The 27,319-nt window shown below is 43.3% G+C and overlaps 1 protein-coding gene across 1 annotated transcript in view; it reads right to left on the bottom strand.

Moving 5' to 3' along the window:
- ADAMTS7 (ADAM metallopeptidase with thrombospondin type 1 motif 7) overlaps positions 1 to 26,374 on the bottom strand; it is a 159,599-nt gene extending 133,225 nt beyond the window's left edge. Inside the window, exons 1-2 of the mRNA XM_031956764.1 lie at positions 26,081 to 26,374; positions 17,848 to 18,206 (exon numbers count right to left, since the gene is read on the bottom strand). Coding sequence (XP_031812624.1) covers positions 17,848 to 18,206; positions 26,081 to 26,198 — 477 coding nt within the window. The 5' untranslated portion in view covers positions 26,199 to 26,374. The remainder of the gene's footprint in view (positions 1 to 17,847; positions 18,207 to 26,080) is intronic.
- Positions 26,375 to 27,319: the final 945 nt, after the last annotated feature.

Here is a 27,319-nt window from a genome sequence, read left to right as displayed (position 1 = left end):
ATGGAAATACCTCAGACTTCTCTCCCAGTTCAATTCGACAGGTTTTTGTCAGCAACCCAGATAACAGTATAACTGGCATGTTTATCAAATTTCTAGATGATCTAAAGCTGGAAGGGACAAATAATGTACTGGATGACAATCAGGATCCAAAAGGATTTCAACCTCATGGAATAATGCGCCAAAAATAACAAGATGAGATTTAATAGAGATAAATAAAAAAGACCTAAAACTCAAAAAAAAAATGCTACTTCAAAAGTTCCTGAAAGGAGAAACTCGAAAAGAATCTGTATAAAGTAAACCTATGGCGTTTTGGTGGACTGAAAATTCAACATGAGTCAGGTATGATTTGATGCCAAAAGAAGATAATGTCAACTCAGCTTAGGCTAAGGTACAATGTCCAAAACAAACAAACAAAAAAGATAAATATCCTATTCATTTTCCTCTGTCCTGATTAAAGCACATCTGGAGTGTTGGACCCCAGAAGGATATTGATAAGATGAAGTATGGTCCATGGTCATGACTAGGATCATGAGGTGACAAAAGATCCCACCCTAAAGGTTTGGTGAAAAGAACTGGGGATATTTTGACTAGAGAAGGAACTTGTGGGAGGGATGAATGTGTGTGTGTGTGTGTGTGTGTTTATGCGCGTGCATGTGTGTGTATGTAACTTTCTTCAAGTCTGAAAGGTAACTAAATAGAAGAGGATTAAAATATATTTTTCTTAGTTCTGAAGGGAGGAATTAAAATTAGTGGGTGACTACAAAAGGGCAGATTTAATCTCACAATCAATAAAAACATCCTAAAAATAATAAAAGAATTGGTGAAAAGAACTGGGAATATTTAGACTAGAGAAGGAACTTGTGGGAGAAGAATGTATGTATATAACTTTCTTCAAATATTTGAAAGTGGAAGAGAGTTGAAATATATTTTTCTTAGTTCTGAAGGGAAAAATTAAAATTAGTGAGTGACTACATAGAGACAGATTTAATCTTATAATCAATAAAAACAGCCTAAAAATAATAAAAGAATTGGTGAAAAGAACTGGGGATATTTTGACTAGAGAAGGAACTTTTGGGAGAAGAATGTGTGTGTGTGTATGTGTGTGTGTGTGTGTGTGTTCGTGCACGTGTGTGTATGTATGTATGTAACTTTCTCCAAGTATCTGAAAAGTGTTGAAATATGTTTCTGTTGGTTCTGAAAGGAAGAGTTAAGACAAGTGTGTGAAGCAACAAAGAGGCAGATTTAATCTCATTATCAATAAAAACATTCTAAAAATTAAAGTTGTGCAATTGGAGACTGAGCTGCCTCCCTCTCACAGAAGGATGCCAAGGAGTTGGGGGTACTGCCAATGGGTTTTCTGCTCAGCTTTGATTTCACCTAAAAGCCCTCTGAGATCCCTTCCAACTCTGATGGAGCAAGGATTTGAGGAAGGGTTGGGAGAAGAGTGAGACTGAGTTGTAAAAGTGATATGAGCTCCTCAGCTTCTTGATATAAGCATACAGTGCCTGACATCCAGGAGACCTAGGATCCAGGATAAGGTCTAAAGGGTGGCATCTGTCGCTAAGGAAAAAAAAAAAAGATCTGGACTCCAAGAAGGAAGATGAGGGTTAGAGGGTGTAGACAGCTCCCAGAGGTCAGTAATCCAGGAAGATGGTGATTTGCAGAGAGAGCAGGTGACTCTCAGGACATCAAGAATCTAGGTAGGGAAGCCCATCAGGATTGGAAAGGACAGGTGCTATCTGAAGTCAGGATCCAAGCAGGCAGCTGAGGTCTGGAGGGGACAGTCTGGCCTCAGAAGTCAAGAGTCTAGTTAGGAAAGCAAATGATGTTAGGAATGGAAGAGGAAGCTCTTATGAGTCAGAAATCCAGGCAGGAAGGCAGGATGAGGTTAAAGAGGCTAGAGGTTAGAGGCAGAAGGATCATTTAAGTCAGCTCCAGGCAGAAGACAAGAATAAGAAACTTGTTGTTGAAATGACCATCATCCATAATTGGAACTGTCAAACCAGGAAATGGTGGCAGGGATAGAATTACAAAGTCAAACAGAGGGATGGCAGAGGAATGAGACACCCACGTAATCAGGAATTCTGCCTGGGGAAAGAAAGAAGGAACCAGAGCTGCAGAAAAGCTTCCTCATAGTCTAGGGTAAAGACCAGAGAGGGAAGAGAGATCACTGGATCCTTCCCTTCCCTTTCCTATTCCTACATGCCAAAAAGGACACTGTTGGGTTTCCCTCCCTCTGGGGTGTCACTCTGCAAAAATCCCAGCTCTTTCTCATCTTCCCTCTTGTCTCTGATTGGCTAACTTACCTCCTTCCACTTCCCCCATTTTCCATATGTCCTAAGTGAGGTTTTGTTGTTACTTTTAAACATTGGTCTTTCCTTGACTTGACAGGGTCACATATATAGGATGGGAAGGGCCCTGAAATGTCTCCTAATTCATCTTCTTTCTTTTACAGAGGAGGAAACTGGGGCCTTCATTGGCCAAAGTCACATGTAATAAATGGGAGAGGCAAGATTCAAATCTGGACCCTCGGCCATCTGGCCCAGGTCATTTTCCATCCTCCTGCTCCATCTGTGACTGCCTTGCCATGGGATCTCTGCATATGCAAGTTTGTGCTCTCCCTATGTTTTTCCTTTGCTATTTTAAGCAATAGTTACATAGGTTAATAGTGGGGAAAGAAAGAAAGGAGACTTCCCAGAACTCCCACAGATATGGTCAATTCCTTTCCCAGAGCCACTTCTAGGATCCACTCAAATCATCTTCCTGTTGCCTTTCTTTCAGGGCTCCACTGGAAACTTACCTCGGGAAGTCTCCACCCCCCTGGTCCTTCTAAGGAATCATCCCAACCCACAGAAGAATTCTTTGGGGGGAAGGGTGGACAGAAATAGATCAAAGGCCAATCCAGCCCCAGCAGCACCTCCAGGAAAATTCAGAGAATCCTGAGGAAGCCCGAGAACTTGGAAGCATTCCCTAGACAGGACAGGAAAAGGCAGGCTCCCAAGAACCTTGGGGAACGGTTCCTCAGTTCTCAGAATGGGACTATGGAGGCTCCACACCTTTGGTGTCACACTCTGACAGAGAAGCCTTGTGACTTTAAAAAACCACAAATGAACATTATCTATGTTCTATTACATTTTCATTTACTTTAACAAACATTTTCCAATTACTTTTTGATCTAGTTCCTCGCCGTAGTGAGTTTGACACTTCTACCCTACAACAATATGGAATCTCAGAACATCACACCTTGGCAAGGGACCTTGAAGGTCCTTGTGGGCAGCAGAAAGAGAACTGGGTTTTGAATCTGAGGACTTGAGTTCAAATCCATTCTCTGCCACATGGAGGTGACCTTGGCCAAGTCCTTTTTTTAGCTTCCTTATGAATAAAAATGATAGGATTAGACTAAATGACCTGAGGTACCTTTAAACTCTAAATATATCATCTCACAATCCTAAGAACTATTGGTGTCTTCCCGTTACCTATAGGAGAATGCCCAGAGTCGGTCATTCAAGGATCTTTCCAGTAAGAAACCAATCTACCTTTCCAAATTTGATTTCTCCCACTAACTTTTGCCCTCTGTTCCTTTCCCCTAACACTTGACATACAAATTCTTAATGCTGTACCTTAGCTCTTTGTTTAGAATGTTCTCCTATTAGGGCAGCTAGTTGGTGAGAACAGCTAGTTGGTGCAGTGGATAGAGCACCGGTCCTGAAGTCAGAAGGACCTGAGTTCAAACCTGATCTCAGACACTTAAACACTTCCTGGCTGTGTGACTCTGGGCAAGTAACTTAACCCCAATTCCTTGGGGGGGAGGGGGAGTTTTCCTATTCAAGCTCTACCTCCTTTCAAAGGTTTGGTTTGAGTTTCACCTCTTCCTGGGAATTGGCCCTGACTGTTCCTTGCTACCTCCTCTTTTACCTTTTCAGAGCTTTTATAGCCTCCTTAACTTTAGTGTAGCACCTAACTACGTACAATGTTACAAGGTTACTTATTCAACAACAACCAGTTATTGTTTCTATTAAGTAGTAGAAACTAGAGGGAGTATAAAGTAAAAAACAAAACAAAATGGCCCTTGGCCCCAAGGAGCTTCCATTTCCTAGGGAATAGAAGGAGTAGGAGGAGGTGGGATGAGGGTACATCATGTTCTGCAACCCATACAAAATAAGGTAAAAGAAGCTGAGGGAAGAAAAAGTACTAAGGACTGAGAGAGACCTGTGGGCTCTCTCTGTGTGTGTGTGTGTGTGTGTGTGGTTTCTTTCATTAAAGTATGAGCTCCTGGGGATGGAGGAAGAACCAGAACTCCATCCTGCCTTTTTTAGTCTCCTCCACAGTGCAGAACCAAGCAGGAAACTTGGATTCACAGATTCTTTGTTGAATTGATTAGCTAGTTAATTAATTAAAGTCTGTAACCACAAGCCATCCTTTCCTCCAACACCACTGAAGGAGGCAATCTCCTCTGACCGGCTCCCCAGTGGTTCTGAGTACCCTCCTGGTCCACATTTGCTGGCCTCCTTAATTTCACTCCTACTGGGCTTTCTCAAAGGACTTTGTTCACATCTTACTCACTTCTTTACATGAAAGGCAATGTACACCAGCCTTGGGGTTCAAATCCTGCTTCTGACATTTAAAATGAAAACGTAGCCAAGACCAAGGAATCTCAGAGGCCTGAGAACTGGAAACACCCTTGGAGATCATCTAGTCCAACTACCACATTTGACAAAGGAAGAAATTCCAGAGAGTTCAGGGAAGGCAAGTGATGGGTCTCAGAACATGGGCTTACACAGTAGATCTAGGTTTCTAAAACCCAAGGAAGAAATACACTATGATCCTCCCCCACAAGAATTGTACACAAAGATCTAGAAAATGTACCGGTCCTGAATGGGAAATCCAAGAGAAAAATCACAGTGATGAATTTTTATAGTCCAGGTCGGCAAAGGAAGATGCAGCAAAAGATTTGCAGATGAAGGGGATAGAGTCTAGCCAGGAGCATTCCCCATGCTTCCAGCTTCAGGACTGAATAAGAGTCTACCCACAGGGCAAAAAGAGGAGCTAGATTTGGCACAGAGAGCATGTACAGGTGCTCACTACAGAGTGCTTGGTCCCAGATCCAATGCAGACTTAGGAGGGAACCTATATCCTGGACTGTAATAATTAAGAAGCAAGTATAGCAGCTGTGTCTGAACCAAGCGACACAGCAGGATCCTATATCTAACCTCTAGTTCCTTAGAGTGGAATAACCAGGGCAGGAAGACCAGACCAAAGGGGAACCTACATCTCTGTCATTCTCATCATGCAGAGCCTTCTAGTTGGATGACAGTAGCAGAGTCCAAAAGCAGTTGACTACAGTTCCATTTACAGATAAGTCTATAGTTGGGTTGCTCAAACATAAACACAAGTCAAGAAGTTGTAGAGATCAGACTAAGAGATCAGCACTGGGACTGCATTCTGAATTAAATTGTTTTATAATCACTAAAAGTCTGCAGATCCACCATCTCAGCTGACCCTAAGATAACAGTGCAAACCAGCACCTCAAAAAACAGTAACAGGACCAAAGAGGACACAAAATGGAACTACAGAAGCAAAGCTTAATCAGCCATTCCTTCCAGAAGTACACAGAGCTTATCCCTAACACAAAGTCTTAAATTGGGAAATAAGGCTGGAAAAATGAGAAAAAAAAGAATCCCACCTTAAAAAGTTATTATGCAAGAACTCAGACAAGAACTCCAAAACATTCACAAAGTCTCAAAGAAAAACACTTGGAAACAAGTTAAATTAGCATTGCCTAAAGATATGAAATAAAAGTTTTTAAGAACTAAAAAGTGGTCATATAAATTAAATGAAAGAACTAGAGAAAACACTGAGAAATTTCGAAAGGAATCAGAGCAATGGAAGAAAGAATTGGAAAAATAATTAGCAGCTTGGCATAAGAGGCACAAAATCTTAACCAAACAACAGATTTCTTGAAATTAGAATGAAACAAAAGAAAATTTATGACTCCATAGCACAAAGAGAAATATTAAAAACAGTCAAAAGCTCAGGAAAAAAGCCAGAAGAAAATGTAAGGTATCTGATTGCAAAAATAATTAATTTAGAAAACAGATTGAAAAGAGAGCATTTAAGAATGATTGCATTTCCTTAAAGCCATGACCAAAAAAAAAAAAACCCTAAATATCATATTCTAAGAAATCATAAAAGGAAGCTTCCCAGATTTCTTAGAACCAGAAAACAAAGTAAAGCTAGAATGAATCCCTTGGGTCACCTCTTGAAAAAAAAAAAAAAGCCCCACATAAAAACTCCAAGAACATTATAATCAAGATCCAGCGCTTTCAAGTCAAAGAAAAAATACTGCAAATAGTTTAAAAAAACCACATCATAATCAAGATCCAAAGTTTTCAGGTCAAAGAAATAATTCAAATGCCAGAGAGCTAATCAGGATCATACAAGATTTAACAACTACAACTATAAAAGGTGAGCTTGGAATAGAATATTCTAGGAAGAAAAAGATATAAACTTACAACTATGAATAATAGACCCAGAAAACTGAATTTAAATTTACATTTTTGTGGACTTTTGGACCACAATGGACCTTTAATGAAATAGAGAACTTCCAAGAATTCCAGATAAAAGACCGGAACTCCACAGAAGCTTTAAATGCAAAACAAAGGGATCGTGAAAAATATAAAAAGAAGAGACTGGAAACTCAGATTGATATAAGACCAAGGACTCATGATGAAACGTTATCCCCACTCTTGAGAGAGAGGTGATGGAAACAGGGTACAAACTGAGATAAACAGATAGGTTTGGGGATGAGGGAAATATGAATATTTGGTTTTGCTTGACTATACATATTTGTTACAAGAGTTTTGCTTTTCCTTCTTTTTCCATGAGGATAAAGGAAGGGGATAGAAAAGAGAGAAGGTGGATTTTCATCAATTAAAAAATGAAATTAGTTTTTAAAAAGACAAATGTATGTTGAAGAATTAGAAAGTAAATAGTTCACTGGTAAAAATATCTTTATAGCAAATGTCTCTGATAAAAGTCTCATTTCTAATATGTATAAAGATCTGATTCAAATTTATAAGAATAAAAGCCATTCACCAAACTAATAAAGAATCAAATGGACAGTTAGAAAAAAGGATAAAGTCCAAACTATCAATAACCACTAAAAATGCTCCAAACCAGTAATAATTAGAGAAAGCCTAACTAAAGTAATCCTGAGATTCTACCTTATCCACCTCAGATTGGTAAAATTGGAAAAAAAATACAAATGTTATAGGAGGCTAGGGAAAAACATATAAAAGCTTTAAATTGTACAAATAGAAGAGCCAAAGAACTACAACTCCAAATCAAATATTCTTTTTATTATTTTCATTATCCTAAAACCCCTACTTCTGATCTTCCCTATTACAGATGAGAACAACTCTCGTTCACCCAGGCTCACAACTTTGGTGTCATCCTTGACTTTTTCCTAGCACTCATTCCAAATTTTATCATTTTACTTCTCAACCTGTCATAAGTCCTCTTTACTCATACAGCCATCACTTTAGTAAGTACAATTACTTTATTTATTACATTATTAATTGCAACAACGCCAAGTCTCTACTATAATAAATCCTACAAATAGAAAAGGTGGATTATTCTAAAGCATATCAAACTTTAATTCTCCCAGTTTTAGTAACTTGTCTTCTACAATTATCTTCTAACTACTTTGTATGTATCTTATATATATATATTGATTTATGTATATTACTCTTCCATTAAAATAAAAACTCCCTGGTGCCGTGGATAGAGCACCAGCCTTGAAGTCAGGAGGACTTGAGTTCAAATTTGGCCTCAGATACTTAACACTTCCTGTCTGTGTGACCCTGGGCAAGTCACTTAACCCCAATTGCCTCAGGGGAAAAAACGGGAAACTCCTTCTGGGCAGATATAATTTTGTTTTTGTCTTTTCCCCCAATCTTTGGAACAGTCATTGGCACATAGTAGATACTTAAAAAAACATTTCTTGATTAATGGATTCTTTGATAACACTAAAGGTCTTATGGTGAAGGCTGGATGGTCATTTGTCAGGCATGTTGTAGGGAAAGCCCAAGTTTCAGCCAAGGGTTAGAAAAGCTGCCCTGAAAAATTCCTTCCTCTGAGATTCTATGATTCTTTGTTTTAAAATCCATTGTGGGAGATGAAGCGAGGATAAGGGCAGCCACCCAGCTGAACATTCCCTTCCAAACAAATTTAAAATAACACTTCCAATCAAATTTTGGAGTAAGCCATTTTTCTGGCCTAAGAAAATTTAAGAGGCAAATAGGAGAATGGATTAGAAACTAGAATCCAACAATATGTTGTTTGCAGGATACACAATTAAAACAGAAAGACCCACAGTTAAAATAACAGCCTGGAGTAGAATCTAATATGCTTCAACTGAAGTAAAAAAGGTTGGAATTCGAATTGATAAAGCAAAAGCAACAATGGACCCAACTAAAAGAGATAATCAGGGAAACCACATTTTGCTAAAAGGTACCATAGACAATGAAATAATACTTAAAATTTCTACAATAATTTTCTCTGATAAAGGGCTCATTTCTCAAATATATACTGAACATAGTACTGAGTCAAATCTATAATAAATAAGAGCCATTTCCCAATTGATACATGATCAAAGAATATAAAGTGGCAGTTTTCAGAAGAAATCAAAGCTATCTCTGGTCAGATGAAAAAAATGCTCTAAATCACTATCAATTAGAGGAAATGGAAATTAAAACAACTCTGAGGTACCAATTCATACTTATCAGAAATGACAAATGCTCGAAGGGATGAAGAAAAAAAAAATTAGGTGCATTAATGAAGTGCTCAGAACAATTTGGAACTATGCCCAAAGTTATAAAAAATGTACACATCTATTGACCCCAAAATACCACAATTAGGTCTATCTCCTAAAGAGATCAAAGAAAAAGAACCTATGTGTACAAAAATATTTATAACAACTCATTATGTGGTAGTAAAGAATTAGAAATCAAAAAGATGCCCATCATTTGGGGAATGGCTGACCAAGTTGTGGTATATGATATGATGGAATAATACTTGCTGTGAGAAATGATAACAGGGTGGGTTTTTTTTTAAATTGGAAAAACCTATATGAACTGATACAAAATGAAGTGAACAGAACCAGTAACAACAATGTTGTAATGACCAACTGCGAAAGACTTGACTACTCTGATCAAAGAAATGATTCAAGACAATTTCAAATGATTCATGATGAAAAAATGCTGCCCACATCCAGAGAGAAAACTCATGAATCCTGGGTGGAAACTGAAATATAATTTTCTCCCTTTCTTTTTCTTGCTTTAAAAAAAAATGGTTAACATGGAAATATGTACATGGTTTCACAATTATATATAATTGATATATATTGTTTGCCTTCTCAGTAAAGATGGAAGGGGGTAGAAGAGAGATAAGGAATTTGGAGCTCATAATTTATTAAGAAAAAAAGTTCAAAATAACTTTTTTTTAAAAGAGAAGAAAATCCATTCCCATTTCCATTACACAAATTCCAGGATCTAGTAGTATACTTTGAAATATTTCAACTAAAATCAACTATAATGCAATCTGTGTGGACACTGTCCCCCCCACTCTTTTTGCTGACACAGATTATGACCCCCTCAGTCCTCATTACCACCACTCCTCCAGAGCACAATCTTTTTGAGCTCTTGCAGCCAAAAAGAAAAATCCTATAATGTTGGTCATCCAGCTTTCTGGTAATCAGCATCTCTACTCTTTTCTAGGCTTAACTAGGCTAGTGCAAGGGGGATGGGGATGGGAAACATATGGTGTTCACTGAGCCCCCTTCAACTTGGGAGGATTTGTCTGAACCTTCCTTGTATTGACAATTTATTGACATTGTCACCTACAAGCCAGAATGAGCCACCAGAAGGGGACTCAATGAGGTAGATAAGTGACTCATAAATGTTAATGCTGAATAATTGAATGAAGAATGGGCTTTCAACAATCATTAATAATTACAACAAACAACATTTATATATAGAAAGTTTTCAAAGTGCTTAATAAATTAATTTACATTTGATCCTCACAATCCTTGAAGTTAAAGGCTATTATCTTCATTTTATAGATGAGGAAACTGAGGCAAACAGAAGTTCCATGACTTGCCCAGAGTCACACACCCAATAAGTGGCTGAGACTGAATTTGCATTCTCTCACTTCAAGTTCTGTACTCTCTCCCTTATATCATCTCACTGCATCACCATGATAAAAGAAAACACTGTTGAAAAACATCAGAGAGGCAGAATGGAGCAGTTGAGGGACTGAGAGCAGGCTTTGTAGTCTAGAAGTCCCGGTCCCATGTGGATTCCTATTAATGTGTGACTCTAGGCAAGTCCTGTAATGTTAGTGCTCCTCCCCAGCCCCAGGCAAATTCCTAAAGCAGTCAATAGGAGAGCAGAGGAAGACTTGTGCTGGGGGAGAAAACACTCCCTTGGGAGCTCCCAAACCAGTGCAATCACAGGTTTGTGGGACAGAGACAGAGAAGGACAGAGAGGAAAAGAGAGACAGACAGAAACAGACAGACAGAGGCAGTGAGAGACAGAAACAGATGTAGAGACACACAGAGAGAAACAAATAGAAATGCAGAAACAGACAGAAAGACAGAGAAAAAGAGACAGAAAAAGAGAAAGACAGAGAAAAAGAGAAAAAAGAGAGAGACAGGGACAGAGACAGATGCATGGAGAGACAGAGACGGTGTTAGAGAGACAGAGAGAAAGAGACAGAAAAACAGAAAAAAGAGAGACAGAGACAGAGACAAAGATCGAGCAAGCATCATCTGATTAATCCACTAACCAAGCTTAACTTTAGAGAATTAGAAAGGAGTCCTCTCTCTTCTCCATAATAATAATAATAATAACAATAGTGATGATGATGATGACAGCTAATAGCTGATTGCAAGTGTAAAAAGAGGCCCTCATTGGAGGATCAATGTGTCGGTAGTTTGTTTTTCTAACTTGTATTTGTTATTTAGAAAAAAATCTGTTAAAATGGCAGAAGGGGGATGGTGCTGAGAAGTGATATAAAATTAAAATAATAATGAACAATCCATGTTTCAAAAGAAAAATGTTCACTAAATAATAATAATAATAATAATTGCTCTAGAATTTACATAGCACCCATGCTTGTCAAGTATGCTCTAAATATTTTCTCATTTGATCTCACAACAGCCCTGGGAGATAGGTGCATTTATTTTTTACAGAAAAGGAAAATGAGGCTGAGAAGCTCAATCCAACCACGTAGATATTAAGCATCTGAGCTGAGATTTGAATTCAGGTCTTCCTGACTATAAGTCCAATGTTCTCTCCACTATGTCAACTAGAGAGCGATCTTTTATTAAATGGGGCACCCTATTTTGATTAATGAAGCAGTGTTCCTGCCTCCAAGGAGCTTACAATAAGTTTATAGATTTAGATAATATAGATGATAGATCAGAGACTGTTCCTAGGCCAGCAAAAGAGGCAGAGCCAGAGTAGCAAAGCAATCCAAGTCTGAGTGATAATAAAATCTAGAGGTAGACTCATGACTCCAAAGCCCGGCCCTTTCCACCATACCATTGAACCTTCCTGCCTCCCCAATAAAGGGACACCACATGCAAATAACTCAGTAACTGCTCATTATAAGGTGGGATGCCTTCTCTCCTAAAGCTGCCATATCTCATACATACCTATTTATTTATAGACTGCCTCCCAAATTAGACTGTAAACTCCTTGAAGGAGTGTGTGTCAGCACAATGCCTGGCATGTAGTAGGTGCTTAATAAATGCTTGGTGACTAAAATATTCCTGCTTATATTCCAGTTGGGCAGACCTACTTTATACTGAGAGATGAGAGGAGAGGGAGGTAGTTTGGACCAGTCTCTGCCCTGGCACAACCTCTGACACTGATGAGGGGCCCCAGGAAGTGAGCCAGCCCAAAATTAATAGGGTCCAGCTCAGCAGAGTCAGACCTCACCAATGGAAAAGAATCAAACTTATGCTTTCATTTGCCGGACCTCAAGTGCTGGGCTCGGCTGAAGTCAAGGATGGCTGAAACTTAAGCAGCAGAGGGACCGTGGTGGGGGAGGATCCTGACAAACATGCAATTATCTCCTAACTCACACCGCAGCATCAGGGCAGATGCTGACATCAAACATATGCTGCCAGTGGCCGTGTGGCCTCCTGACTCAGGCCCTCTCCCAGAGTTCCACTGTCATCCCTCGCCCGAGAGGAGTCTCTTAGAATTAGAAGAATTCTATCTCTAAGACAGAATTATCTTCAATAATGGCTGAGTTTGGGCTCAGCCAAGGTCTGGATGGATTGGGCCAGAAGGAACATGTTGTCAGGTCCAAAGGAAGCAATATAGTGATCTATGTGAGGAAGCGACGTAGTCTGGATGGATGGGCAAATTGAGCAAGGGGTTTTTTGGACAGGGAAGACATGAGCAATTTTGAAGACAGCGGGAAAGAAAGAGACACACACACAGAGAAGAGAAATGGCACCGTGGAGGTGATAGAACAGGCAATCTGCTGCAGAAATCAGAAAAGCATGGAGAGGCGTTTATCCAGGAGGTGAGTTGTGGGGAAAGGAACCAGTGGTGAGGAAAGACGTCTGAGCAATATGAAAAGAGAAGGAGGAGAGAGGAGAAAGTCCTTGACGAATTGACGATTTTTTTGGTACTTTCTAAGACAAGGTCCTCAGCTGACAGATTGGGGGAGGAATGCTTGAGGAAGCATTAAAAGGCTTGTTCCACAATTTTTGGAGATCAGATAGAAAAGTGATTAGAGAAGGGTCAAAGTATCATCTTGTTGCAATGAGGATCCAGATAAGAGGGGGAAGAAGAATTACCAACAATGATCATGAAAACATTAACAATCCTGTTAGGTAGCACAAAGATTGGTATTCTCGTTTTACGTATAGGGAAACTGAGTCTTAAAGATTATCTGGGGCAGTTAGGTGGTGCAGTGGATAGAGCACCAGGCCTTTAGTCAGGAGGACCTGAGTTCAAATCTGCCCTCGGACACTTAACACTTCCTGGCTATGTGACTCTGGGCAAATTACTTAACCCCAATTGCCTGAGGAGGAAAAAAAAAGATTAAGTGATCTCCTTATGGTCATGAAGCTAGTTAATGTCTAAATCAGGATTTGAACTCAGATCCTTATATTCCAAGGCTAATGTTCTATCCACTCACCAAAGATGTCAAATTTGGAGGCAGCAACCTTCAACCAAATTAAAATGTAACTAGGAAATGTTTAACAAAATAAAAATAAATACAAGACAAATAATGTTAACTTGAGTTTTTTAAGTCACTATGGTCCAGAGTTCCTACAAGTATGACAGAAGGAGAACTATCTTCCAAGACATAGATCTGACCATGTCACTTCGCTGGCTCACAAGTATCCAGTGGCTCCCTATTACCCTAGGATAAAGTACAAACTTTTCAGCCAGCTATTTATTGCCTTGCATAATCTTGCATTTTACTCCCTGTCCTCCCTACCTGTATTTTGTACTGCCTGATCTTAGACAGCCACCTAACTTTCCAGGGTGTCCATTTCCTCATCTGTACAAGGAGGAGGTTCGGAGAATGCTAAAGGCTAGAAAGACATCTTAGATAGCTGCAATTGAAGTTAGCCTCTTCATTTTACTGATGAAGAAACCGAGTGGTGAGGGACTACTAGTTCAGGGTTGTACTACCAGTAAGAATCTGGGGCAGGAGTCAAATCTAGGTCTCCTGACTCCAATGCTTTATTCATTCATTACACTATACACCCTCTTGAGGACTAGATGACCTCTAAAATCCCTTTCAGCTCTATTCCTATGAGCCTATGACAGAATTATTTGAGTGCCTCCCTTTTCACAGACTCACTTGAGTTAGAAGGCATCAGACCCTGACAGTCAGACATCGTGGGACCCCGACAGACGAGCTCATGGAATTCTGACCCAGCTCTCTGTGAATGTATTATCAGTGTCTGGATTTCCTCATTCCTAATTAAATAACATAGATGAAATACTTTGCAAACCTTAAAGTGCATTGAACATGTGAGCTATTATTATTATTAGATATTATATAATATTAATTAGATATTATTATTCTTAGATGTTATTTCCTGGACAAGAACCTCTTTCACACTCATATCATCACCCATATATCTTAAGCAGAGGAAGAACTGAACTGCAACGAAATCCATAGAACCTTTTGGAACTCATGATGGGTACAACTGCCACAGACATTTTCTCTTATGGAAATAGAGACTCTTGCCAAGATATAGTATTTGGAGAATCCATATATCAACGTCCCATACCAAGACATGAACAATGTGATGGGGATGGGCAGGTGACTGCCAGGACACAGCCAGAGACCAGCAGGGTCTATAGGGGAAAAGTAGAACTGGCAGATCAGTGAAAGAGCGTTAGCCTCTACAGTGGCCATATAAAAGCTGGAGAAAATCAACAGGGTCACTGGGGTAATTTAGAGAAGAGAAGACATATGGGATGTAATTGCTGTTTCAAATACTGATAAGGGTTATCACCTGAAAAGGCGATTTGATTTATTCAAATGACTGAAGACATGAGAGCCAGGACCAGGAGGCAGAGAACAAAATACAGACAGGAATTTCCTAACAACTTCCAAAAGCAAAATGGGCTTTCTTAGAACATAGTGAGCCCCTCATTAATGGAGATCATTGGGAGAAATCTGAATGCCACTTGTCAACATAAAGGAAATTCCCAATCAGATGCGGCTTCTTTCCTATTTGGGGGAGTCTGTGACTGTGGGTCTTCCTTATAAAACTGAACTTGTCTTCTTTCTTTCATAGCCATCTTCTGGTTGAATTCACCATGTGAAGTGGGGGAGAATGACCAGAATAGCGAAGCAGGAAGGCACCCTGAAGCAAAGCCAAGAAGCAGCTTATCTCAAGCAAGTCAAACCACCACCACCGCCGCCACTTTCTCCCTCCCTCTGACTCCGATGGAGAAAGCCCAGGACCTGAGCCCCAAAGCATAGGGGGAAAAAATCAGTCTCACTCAAACCATGAGCCCTGCTTTTACCTAACCCCCATAGACATTATTACGGAGAACGAGCCCATCTTCCTCACCACCAGCAGCAACAACTACTTAGTGGTAGTTTTGACTAACTACCACTGAGAGGCAGATAAGCATAGGAAACCTAGCAGCATCCCCAGTCCTGCTTCCAGCGGAGCCCTCAGAGTCATCATCCAGAGAGGCGACTATTATCTGGAGGCCAGGCCAGCCATCCCCACCAAGTGCTAAACAACTGCCACTCATGGGATGTGGCAAAGCGTCCTGGAGGAGAGATAGGAGGCACCATGTGCCGGGCGAGTCACACTAGCACCACCACCTCGAACACCACATTTTGCAACCCTGCTGGAGTCAGCCTAACTGAACCCCGAAGCCTTGAGAATAGCCACGCTCCCAACTCAGGATCCGCAGCCATCATCCTGGAGATGAAACCAGGCAAATTCTCACAAGGGTGCTATCTATCATCATAATTACCGAAGACCCCAGGAAGAAAGTTTTTGCCCGATGTCTTTGGTGATGTCAAATACTTCAACCTCAGGAGCAGCTACTATTTTATCGATGCAAATGGCATTTGAAAAGAGGTATTTTTAAAAGGATCATGGGACTTTTCCATCTGTGTTACTGCTGAAACCTTCCCTATATGCTGTTCTTCCCATTAGAATGTGGGCTCCATTAGAACAGTGGTCATCTTATTTTTCTATTTTCATTTCTAGATCTTACGACAGTGCTCATACATAATAAGAGCTTAATAAATGTTTTATTTGTTCAATCCCCAGAGCATATATAGACTTGACCTCCCTGGTGAATTATATCGAACACACAAATACTTTCTACCTGAATCCAGTTCAATAAGTGCAGGCTTGGAGAGCCTTCTTCCAGCTGCGAGGGATTATTTGGCCACTAAAAATCTTCTAATTGACCCCAGAGTCAAAAGGATCAGTAATACAAGAGAAGCTGAGACAGAGAAGTACATGTAGATACAAATGATTCCAGCAAGTGAACTCTACCTTGTGACTCTTGTATAAGAAGATAATGCTCAGGGTAGCCAGGTGGAACAGTGGGTAAAGTACCAGTCCTGAAGTCAGGATGATCTGAGTTCAAATCTGGTTTCAGACACTTAACACTTCCTAGGTCACACAGACCCTGGGCAAGTCACTTAAGCCAAATTGCCTCAGGAAAAAAAAAGAAGATAATGCTCTCTTAGGTTGGAAAGAAATATTTTGTAATTACTACTCTTGCAATAACTTCTCAGTAAATACTCATTCTAGAAAGTAACATAATATACCTCTGCTGACTACTGTAATTGGGAAACAAGCTAGATAGGGGCTCAAAAATGGCAGTAGAAATTGTGAAGATGCAGTATTCTTCTTTCTGACAACAACCTGCCAATGTAGGATGCGTGGTCTCAGAGTGGGTATTATAACATGACAGTCTGTTTAAAGATCCACTGTGATTTGAATTGCAAATATATTCCAAGACTCTTCCCCCTGCCCAAAAACAACAAAGGCTGGACAGGTCGGCCAAAAAAATTCAACTACCCAGAAACCACTATTTTCCAAATTAAATTAAGACTCTATGAATCTATGATAAGGGACCTATAAGAAATATTTAGTGAACTAAATCCTTCTTCAACTTGCAGGTTTTTTCTCTTTTTAAAGTTTAATCAGTCCATGTGTCTCTAGTCATAATAACCTGCATTTGAATTGTACAGCATTCCCTACAAAATGCCTTTACTAGAGGTCATCGCCAATAGATCCTCCAAATAATCCTAACAGCTCCGGCCTGCCCTCCTTCAGTGTTCCAAACATTATTCCAGTCAATCCTCCAGTACCCCTGTGGGGCAGCTGATCTAGGTATTAGCGTTCCCATTTGGAGACAAGAGGACTAACAATGAGACAGAGGTCACAGAGCAGGTAAACAATAGAGCAGAGAGGGAAATCTAGTTCTCCTGACTTTAAATCCTTTAATAACAATAATAACTAGAATTTATATGGTGCTTAAAAGTTTGCAAGTGTTTTGCAAATATCTCATTTTATTCCACAATCCTAGGAGGTGGGTGCTACTATTATCTTACAGATGAGGAAACTGAGGCAGACAGTGGTTAAGTGACTTATCTAGCATCACACAGCTATTCAATGTCTGAGGCTGGATGATTCTTCCTGATATTATGTCCAGCATTCTATGCATATCTTTTTAATTATTTCCATTTTAGGTGAATGAGGGAAGGAGTAACATAGGGACCTCCCAGTTTGAAAAATCCCTTCACTTTGAAAGATTTCAAGCCATGTGTGACTTAGATGAGACAATAGAAGAGGCCTGAGATACAAAGAGCTTAGTCAGTCATTCAAACAAGAAACAAGAAGCAGCTACTATGTGCCAGGTACTGTGCTAAGTGCTAATGATACAAAGAAAGGCACAAGACAGTCCCTTCCCTCAAGGAGTGCATAATCAAATGGCTGATTAGTCACATGAGGGATCTGAACTCAGGTATCCCATGTATTCCATCCACTATACCACATTTTTTGGTCCCTATTTGACTAAATAAAAACCAAGGGACACAGAATTCAGTGCCCTATTAAAGGCTGTGCCTTTAAATTAAATTTATTATTAATTTACTAATACTAATACTAATAAAAATTAAATTAAATTAAAGGCTGAGTAGCAGAGTCTAAGCTACAACGCCACCAAGTTGCTGCCCCTACATGGGCACTGTCCAGCATTCATTGCGCACGCACACCCCCCACATGCATACAGAGTCCCCAAATAGCACCAGAACACTTACCAAACCCTCGCAGGAACTTATGGCGGCAACCCCCCCTTCCAGTTCAGGGTCCTGAACCTCTCCGACCAGATGGCAGGCAGAGGATTTTGTGTAGGGACGGATCTTGGCATGGGTAATGCCTCCAAAGCGGGTCTCGCTCACGAAGCCGGGGGCCAGCAGCTGGTGGTTGATGCTTAGGTTAAACCTCAGCTCCCGCCCCTGGTATAACAGTTCATAGTACGTGGGAGAGCTGGTCCTGGGGGAGAGGTCCCTTCTCCGAAGCAGCCGGGGAGATAAGTCGTAGGAGAGAAAGGAGCCACCAGCATCCACTCGGATGGGGTGCACGATATCCAGGGAGGGTTGGCCCCAAGGGAGTGTCTCTGAGAAAGGAAATCATCAAATAGTCAACCAAAGCAGTCAGCCAGAAATATACAGACAACAGGTTGTAGTCCCATCATAGCCACCAACTCATTAAACTAATCTTGGAAGTTTCGCCCCTTTCCCCCACCCTCCACGGACCTCAGTTTCCTTCTCTTTAAAATTGCTTGATAAAAGAACTCTAAAACGAAGTTAAATACTATGTAATTTGGAATGGCCAATCTTGATCCCATAGAAAAGATGAAAAAATGGACCTGTTTCCCCTTCTTTGTAAAGGGAGAGGGCTATGGATGCAGAATGCTGCATATGCTGTCAAATTTGGTCACTGTGTCCACTAGCTTTGTTTAAATGTTTTTCTTTGTTATAAGAGAAGACTTACTAAAAGAGTAATGTGCATGTGTGTGTGCATCTGGAAATCTCCTATAAAAATAAAATGCATCAATCAATAAAACATTAATTTAAAAAAAAAGAAGATTGTACCAAAGAGATTGTACCAAATGACCTCTGTCCCTTTGCATTCTCACAGTGTAAATCTATCTTTGAATGTCTATATCACCTGCTACCACATGATCTTCTGCCAGTCCCAAGACTATTTTTCACACAAAAAAAAATGGGATTAATTCTGTGAGCTTCTGCTACCTACCTCCTGGCAGAGAGGCGAGGGATCTGAGATGCAGAATGAGACATGTTTTGGGATGTGGCCAATATGGGATATGCTTTTCCTTATTACACATTTGTTATAAGGCTTCTGGTTTTCTTTCTTTTTTTTCCCCAATGGTGGGAGAAAGAAAAAGGGGTCAAAAAAAAAAAAGGAAAAGAAAGAAAAGAAAAGAAGGGGAATTAATAATAATTTATTGATTCTGGCTAGCAAATAATCAATAAATCAAGATTACTGATTCTCTCAGAAATCAAAGACTTGAAGTGTTTTTCTAAAGCATAGAGAAAAAGAAGATCAGAATGCAGCACCGACAGGCAGGACAACTTTGAAAGTTACATATTGAATTTATCAAATATTTAAAAGGAAAAAAAAAGGGCCGTCCATAATAGAAAGTAGTAGTTTCATATAAAATCCTCTTTTCTACTTTGTATATGGAAACAGTCATTTCTTGTGATGTGTTTTGAATTCAAAGTTTTTAAAAAATGTACTCTGTGATCTGTCACTTCCTACTTGTATGATATTGGGTGAATTATTTCACCACTGTTTTCTGATCTATAAAGTCCTATCAAGTCTAGATTGAAGATCTTTAAAAAATTAAAGGTTGTAAGATTTTTAAATCTGGAAGAGACCTCAGATATCCTCTGGTCAGCTGGCATCTTGGGAGGGAGCACAGTGGGTAGAATGTTAAGCCTGAAGCCAAAAAGACTGAAATTCAAAAACTGACTCAGATATTTACTACCTAGGTGACCCTGAGCAAGTCTTTCATTTCTGCTTGCCTCAGTTTAATCATCCACAAAATAAGGATGATAATAATACCTACCGTTAGGGTTTCGGGGATCAAATGAGATAATAGATATAAAGTACTTAACACAGTGTGTGGCACAAAATAGTACTATAGAAATGTCAGTTATCATCATTATCAATTATTAATCTCCTCCCTTGCACAACCATGAGAGATAGGGAAACTGAGGACCAAAATGACTTGCTCATGTCATTGAAATTAAGGTCCTCTGGCTCCAATCCAGTGTTCTTTCCCCTATATGTTGAATGTGTGCATGAATAAATGAATACACCACTGATTGCATTAATCCTGGATCTACCATTAGAGAGCTGTGCAACCTATAGCGAAAGTTCTACTTTTACAAGCACATTTCTGTTTCTTAGAAAACATAACAGTCATAATGGGAGCTGTCCAAAAGACAGTTTCAAGAAGCGAGAAGGTCCCTATCCGGAGGATCTAGCAGAGGTTTATCCAGAATAGCAAAAAAAAAAAGGCTTCCCACTTAGGTTAGAACTGAACAAGACAAACTCTTATGTCCCTTCTAGCCAAGATTCTATGACTCAATTCTTGTTCCAGTCATAGCAGACATTTTGTGCATTATATCCCTTTCATACTTTTATTTAGAACACCCCTGTTTCTCCCATTTCCCTCCCTTACCCCGGAAATGTCTTCCTTTCTTCTCTGTGACTAGCTTAAGTCAACCCAGAAGATCTCATTGTGTCTCTTGCCAGGATTACTCAACTGGCAGAAAGAGAAAATGCTGCCTAAAAGAGCTATACATAAATTAATACATAATTTATACATGAATTTGAGGAAGACACTTAGCAAAGTTTCCAAAGATATCCTTGAGAACAACGTGGGAAGATACGTGCTCAACAAGAACATGGTTAGATGGATTCAGAACTGGCTGAACCAAAAAAGATGTTATCAATCTGGAAAAAGGTTTCTAGTGAATTGCCTTAGGGTTCTGTCCTGACTCATATTCTTTTTAATGAATAACTTGGATAATGACACAGATGCAGACTGGCAAGGAAAGCTAACACAATAATCACCCTTATAACTAACATTTATATAGCACCTGTGTGCCAGCATTGAGCTGTTTATAGGCACTTTATAAATATTATCTCATTTGATCTTCACAACAATCCTGGGAGGTAGCTGCTGTTGTTATCTTCATTTTATAAATGAGGAAACTGAGGCAGACTGAGGTAAATTGACTTGTCTAGGGTCGTGTAGTCAGTGAGCATCTGAGAACAAATTTGTATTCATATCTTCCTGATTCCAAGATTCTATACACTGAGCTACCTAAGTCCAAATATATCTGACACAAGAACTGGAATACAAAAAAAGAAAATCAGATTACAACAATTGTTCAAATCAATAAGTTAGAATCTAATAGGGGAAAATGCAAAGTCTTACATTTGTGTCCAAAAAATCAATTTCATAGTAGTAAAGAGATGTCCGGATAATAAATAGTTCATATGGAAACGATCCTCAATGGACTGAAAGCTCAAAATAAGTTGTAAGAATGTCCTCTCAGTTAAGAAGCTGATACAATCTAAGGCTTATGATTGGCCCTTAGAAGACACACAATAAACACTTGATGATTGACTGAGATAGAGTATCCAGGACTAAGGAAGTGACAGTCCCCGTGGCTCGATACACTAGTCCAACCACATCTAGGATATTCTACTGAGCTTCAGCATCACCTTTTAGCAAAGGTGGAGAGCAAGTAGAGTGGACCAGTATCGGGTAAAGGGACTGAGGAGCTTAGGCTAGGGAAGAGAAGTCTTAGGGTGTGATAGCTATCTTCAGGCCCTCAAAAGAATGTCCTATAAAAGAGGGATTTGTTCTACTTGGCCCCAGATGACGGAAATAGGAGCAATGGGTGGAACTTAGAGAGAGGCAGATTTCAGTTCACTCCATGCAAAATCTTCTTAACAATGAGAGCAGTCTCCAAACGGAAAGGGTAGCCTAGGGAGATATTCATCTCAAGGAAGAATAACTATTGTTTGAGGATGCTCTGGGGGTAGGGATGGGGAAATTCCCATTCAGATACAGCTTGGACAAGACGGTCATCTCAAGCGTAAAGCAAACTTCCAACACAGACTAATACAACCCAAGACTTAGGTCCTCCAAAGTGCCTCCCCTGACCTCTACCCTCCTCTGAACTCAGCCCAAACACCTCTTACTCCCTCTGACATTGATTGTCTGCATTTTGTCTCAACTATTTTTTCATAGCTGTCTACTTTTCTCCCCTACTGTGCTCTAAAGGCAGTGACTGCACTCCCCACAACAGTTGACACAGGGTTGGAACCAAATAGTGGTTCTATTTCTGCAACTAACTGAGATTTATCAAAGGATCCTGATCCAGAGAGACTTTGCTTTGCCACAAGTGGGTGTGTGTGAATGTGAATGTGTTTTATGGATGTATTTGTGTTCTCCTATTCCTGAAGGGATGGATGGATAGATAGATAGATAGACAGACAGAGATAGATATTGCAACACCTAATGCACAATCCAATATGTTTGTTAGACTAAGATGGGCAACAGAGCAAGAATGAGGAAAGAATCATGGGGCAGATTGAAGAACATAAGATCAGTTACACAGACCTACAAGGGGCCTCAGGAGCCCCTGTTCCAAAACCTTTCATTTGAGAGGGAGCAGCAGATGCATTTGGCAACATCAGATGAATCTCTGTTTCTGTGTTTGTATGGATCTGTCTCTGTCTTTCTTCCAAGACTTAATTGCTTTGCAACTTCGTCCCTTTCATCTTCCTATTTTAGAGAAGAGGGACCTGAGGACCAAGACTGTGATGCTGCTAATTGCATTAAGGGATCTCATCCCAACATGGGGGGAGGGAGAGGGTCACTCTGTAAATTTTCCAGAACTCAGAAATAAGACTCCTTCGTTCACCCTCAGTGGCAGGTAAAGGAAGAGGAGATGAGAAGTGGGAGGCCCGAGGATCCAGATCTATTCTTGGAAAACAAAGGCTCTGCCCCACCGGGGTCTGCGGCTACACCGGAGAGAACAGAATGTCAGGAAGAGCCAGGGGGCCCAAGCAGGAGGGGAAGGAAGAGGGGACCCACAGCAACCTGTTGGAGCCTCAGGTTTCAGGAAGGAGAAAGGCAGTCCAAAGCTCCACAAAAGAATCTCTCGCCATGGATTTCTCAGCCCTCACCCAGACCTGAAGCACTTCCCTGGTGAGGAAGGAGAGCACCGAGCTCCCCATAGAGTCAGGGTAATATGGTCTCAAGACCTGCATCTGAAATGTGGGTATGTGTGGGTAAGTGAGTGTGGAGAAGTACATGTGTGCACATGAAAGTGTATGTGTGAGTGCATGTGTGTTTGTGAGTGTGCATATGAGTTCACATGTGTGAGTATGTGTGCAAGTGTTTTTGTGAGACTATGGGATTATACCTCCCGGTGCCCACAGTGACTCAAATACTATAAGAAAGTCCCAGACCAGAAAGTCCCAGATCCTCGGCCACCTTCTACCAATGGAGGGAGCTTCCACACTGAGACTTCCCCACACAAGTTCAAGGCTAAATCTAGATCAGAAAATGTCCCCATCTCTTAGGGTGACATAGTACTTTCCATGTACCTCATCTGCTTCTTCCAGCAAAGAAGTGGGAGTGTATGAGGTATCATGAGTATGGCAGGGGATTGTAATATACGACAAGCATTTTATGTTGTATTTTACCGAGCAGGAAAATGAGGTGCAAAGGGGAAGGCTCAGGTCATACAGCAAATGCTCATACAGCTAATGTCACAGGCAAGATTCTACCCAGAGTCTCTCTTTATGGCAAATCCAATGATCTCCAACCCTCCCGGGGAAAGAGAATGAGACACAGACACTTAGAGACACACAGAGACAAAAAAGAGAGAGGGAGAGAGGCTCACGGGAGATGAAGAGGGAGTAAGTTGGAGTCAGAGACAGAGACAATCGGCAAAACCAAGAGAGACACTGAGAAGAGAACCAGAAGGAGGAGAGCCAGAGACAAGCCACAGAATGAGATGGTATAGTCTAGAAAGCCCTGTGTGCAGGTCCTGCCTTTGACTCATCGTGGCTATGTGACCCTAGGCAAGTTATTTAACCTCTCAGTGCTAAGCAACTCTCTAAGAGTCAGGCAGGAGAAGGTGGATCTGCTCTGGAGAGTCAAGTTGGAGAAGGGGTGCATCGGCCCTGGAGGAGGGAATTCCCTTAGCTGGGACCGATCCAGCCCCTATCACCCATGGCTCCGGTGGGGGGCACACATATTTATTTCATCTCATCTCTCACAGGGTAGCACAAGCCCACCAGTGCCCACCTGAGCCATCCTGTTACCTGCAGGGCAGGGTCACCCCAAGGTAGACCCAGGAACAGGAATGGCAAAGTATTCAGCCTCAAAGCCAGGGTAGAGAGCTGCAGAAGCTGAGTCAGAGGAGCCAGATAGTTCAGAGCCACTCCCCTCCATCTAGTCTCCTCCTCTCCCCTTCCCACTACATACACTCTAGCAGAAGACACCCTCAAATTCACAGCCCTGGGCCCTGATCCCCAGTCTGGGGTGGATTCCATTAAAGGAGCAAAGCCGAAAAAGCAAATTCTCCCAAGTCTCTGCTCCAGACTCGATCTTGGGGCCCCAACCAAAGGGGAAAGGGCTAGGGAGGAGCCTGGGAAATCATAAAAAGGTGCAGAAAAGCTCTCAACAGCTATTCCCCTCTTCCCCTCCTCTGCTATCCCTTTCCCCAGCCTTTGCCCCACTCTGCCTTCTCACTCCCCCTTTCCCCTTCACTATCTTCTTCCACATCTCTCCTCTCCATCTCTTTCCAATTTTGACTCTATGCTCCTTTCGCCCCCTCCTGCCTTCCTTCTCGATTCCTCAGCCCCTTCTTCCCTCCTCGCTTCCCTTCGTCATTCCCCTCCTCTTCTCCCCGCTTTTGGATCTTCCCCCTTCCCCCTTTCCTCCTTCCCCCCATCTTCTTCCCTCCCCCCCCCAAACCAGCCCTGCTTCTGTCTGCTCCTTTCCCCGCCTTAAATTCACACCAAGGTAAGAAATTCCTCTAAGAGCCTCTCATTTTACGGTTGAGGAAAGAAAACTTCAAAGGGGAAAGTGACTTTCTGAAGACCACAGAGTTACCCAGAGCTCCTGCCCCCTGGGTCAGCAGCCATTCCCCCACCCCGCTCCCCCGTGCTCTCTGGGAGAAGCTCAGAACGCTGTTGTTTCCTCTTCAATTGAGGGGGGTGGGCTCGGGGGCCTCCTCCTGCAGGCAGCGTGTCCAAAGCTTGAGTTTGCAATGTATGACCTTGGGCCAGTAACCTACCTCGAGCTTCACCTTCCAGATCTGAAAAACCGCGGGGTTGGACCAGCAGGCTTCAATGAGCCAATATCGTTTCAAACCCAAGATCCTACCTGAGGTCCCTCCTCGCCGCTGCCTCTGGGAGCTTGTCAGAGAGCTAGTCTCCCCACCCTGGCTAAGGGAACCGAGGCCCAGAATGGGTGAGCTTTGCCCAGGGCCATACGGCTGCTAGTTGGGTAGAGGGAACTGCGACCCTGACTCCAAGAGGAGGCAGTGTGGCTCAGCGGAAAGCGCCGGAGGGGTTCGAGCTGCAGCCGCTCGCACCGCGCTCGGGGAGCCGAAGCTCGCGGCGCACGAGCACTGGAGTCCCAACGCCGGGCTGGAAGCGCGCTCTGCCCGAAGCCGGACACTCCTGATCCTGGCTCCCGGCTGAGCTCCGCCTAAAGCTCCAAGGAGCCAAACTCGCTCGCAGAGCAGAGCGGGAGAGGCCGGCCAGCGGACAGAGGGATCCCAGCAGCCCCGAGCTGGGCAGGGCAGGGCTGGGCTTCGCGGCCACAGGGCCCCGGCAGCGCCCTCCTCCCGGGGGTCCCGAAGCCCTTGCCCTCGCGTCCCCGCTCAGAACCCGAGGCAAAGGCAGGCGCGCGCGTGCAGACACACAAATACACACCCGCACACATACACACACGCACACACACGCTAATCGCTATGCTCCAAGGTCCCCGGCAGCGAGCCAGAGATTAGTAGGTCCCCCACGGGACAGGGGCGCGGGGGTCCCGGGACTGTCCTCAAGGGTATCCCACTAAGCCCTCCGCTTTCCTCCCAAACCTTCTGCATGGGAGGCTGCCTGAAGATCAGAGTCATGAGAAAGAGCTGGAAGGGACAGGCCTTGGAAATCGTCTAGTCTCGCTTTCCAGCCCTAAAAAAGTGGCATTCGTGGAGGTAAAATGACTTGCCCAAGAGCACACTGTTCTAAAGTGGTAGAGGCGGGTTTCGAGCCCCCTCTAAATCCAGGATTCTCTCCACTGCACCGCCCGGCTAATGAGCAGGCCGGGGGCTGCTTAGGCAGAGGGGGTGGTCTCGGCAGACCGAGAGGAGACCCCGCAGGGAGAGGGGAGACGAGGGGACTCGTGAATGGGTGGGCGAGTCAGTTACCCACCTGGTCGGGGTCCGGGGCCCCCGGGGAGACTCCGCGCCAGCGGCAGCGCGCACAGGAGGAAGAGGAGACGCAGCGGCCGCGGGAGCGCGGCGGACCGGGGGTTCCGGGGGGCGGCCATGGCCAGGGCGCGCGGGTGCGGACGCGGGGCCCGAGCGGAGCAAGGCTCGGCTCCCCCGCCTCACTCGGTCCCGGGAGGGCGCTGGCAGGACGGCTTCCTTCTCGGCGGCCTCCTTTTCTCCCCTCGAACTTTCCCAACCTCTCTCCTACGGCATGCCCCCCTCCCTCCCACCCCCCGACCCCGCTGTCCCCCGGCCGCTGCCCCGCGGGCCCCCGATGTCCCGGCCCCCAACTCCCGAGAGCCCGCTGCTTCCAGCCTCCTCTCGCTCAAACAAAAGCCGCAGGGCCGGCCCCCTTTTGTGGATTGCAGAAGAAAAAAAAGGGGAAAAGAGAGAAGCCACAGAGTAAGGCAAGCACCCGGCACTGGGCGGCAGCGAGCGAGCCCCCTCGGCTGCGCCCCGCCCCCCTCCCCGCCCGCTACTGGGCCCGGCTTCATTTGCATACAGCCCGGAGGGCTCTCCTTCAGCCTCCCCCGCCCCCCTGCTTACTCCTTCCCTCCTTCTCCTCTCCTTTGTCCCCTCCCGAGCTCCGGGGCTAAGCCGGGAGCGGCCCCCCCGCCCCCGTTCTGGGGCCTCGAGGCCGGGTCTCCCTCCGCCTGGCCGCGGCCGCTGGAACGCTGGGCATTGACCTCTTGCAGCGCCCGCCCTCTCCCCGGGGGCCGGGACGCGCGTCTGCCCCAGACCCGCCGCCCGGGAGCCCGGCCAACCCCGGAGTCCCGGTCCGGTTCCCGGCCCCAGCCTGTGCGAGGGCGCCTTCTGCTGGACACGACCGGAGGAACACCCTCGGAGTCCGGGGCCACTTCGGTCCTTCGGACAGCTTCCAAGGAGGGTGCCATTTCAGCCCCGTCCTTTTTACGGAATCTCCGAACTGAAAGGGCCTCGGAACTTAAGTAGTTCAGCCCTGGGAGGGCCGGGAATCATCACTACAACCCCAGGAGACGGCGTGGAGGAGGTGGAGTCTGGGGGGAGAGGGGCAGGCAGATAATGAATTTCGTTTTTCCGCGTGTTGGATGGGACGGAGATGGGAGACTCGAATGTAGCTTCCACCGGGCAGCTGAACGGGGATCTGGAGCTCTACAGAGACAGGACAGGGCACAGCTAAGCGCAGTAACAGCTAGCGTTA

This window comes from Sarcophilus harrisii, chromosome 2 (assembly GCF_902635505.1).
Source record: "Sarcophilus harrisii chromosome 2, mSarHar1.11, whole genome shotgun sequence".
NCBI lineage: Eukaryota > Metazoa > Chordata > Mammalia > Dasyuromorphia > Dasyuridae > Sarcophilus > Sarcophilus harrisii.
This window is presented reverse-complemented; position numbering and strand designations above follow the sequence as displayed.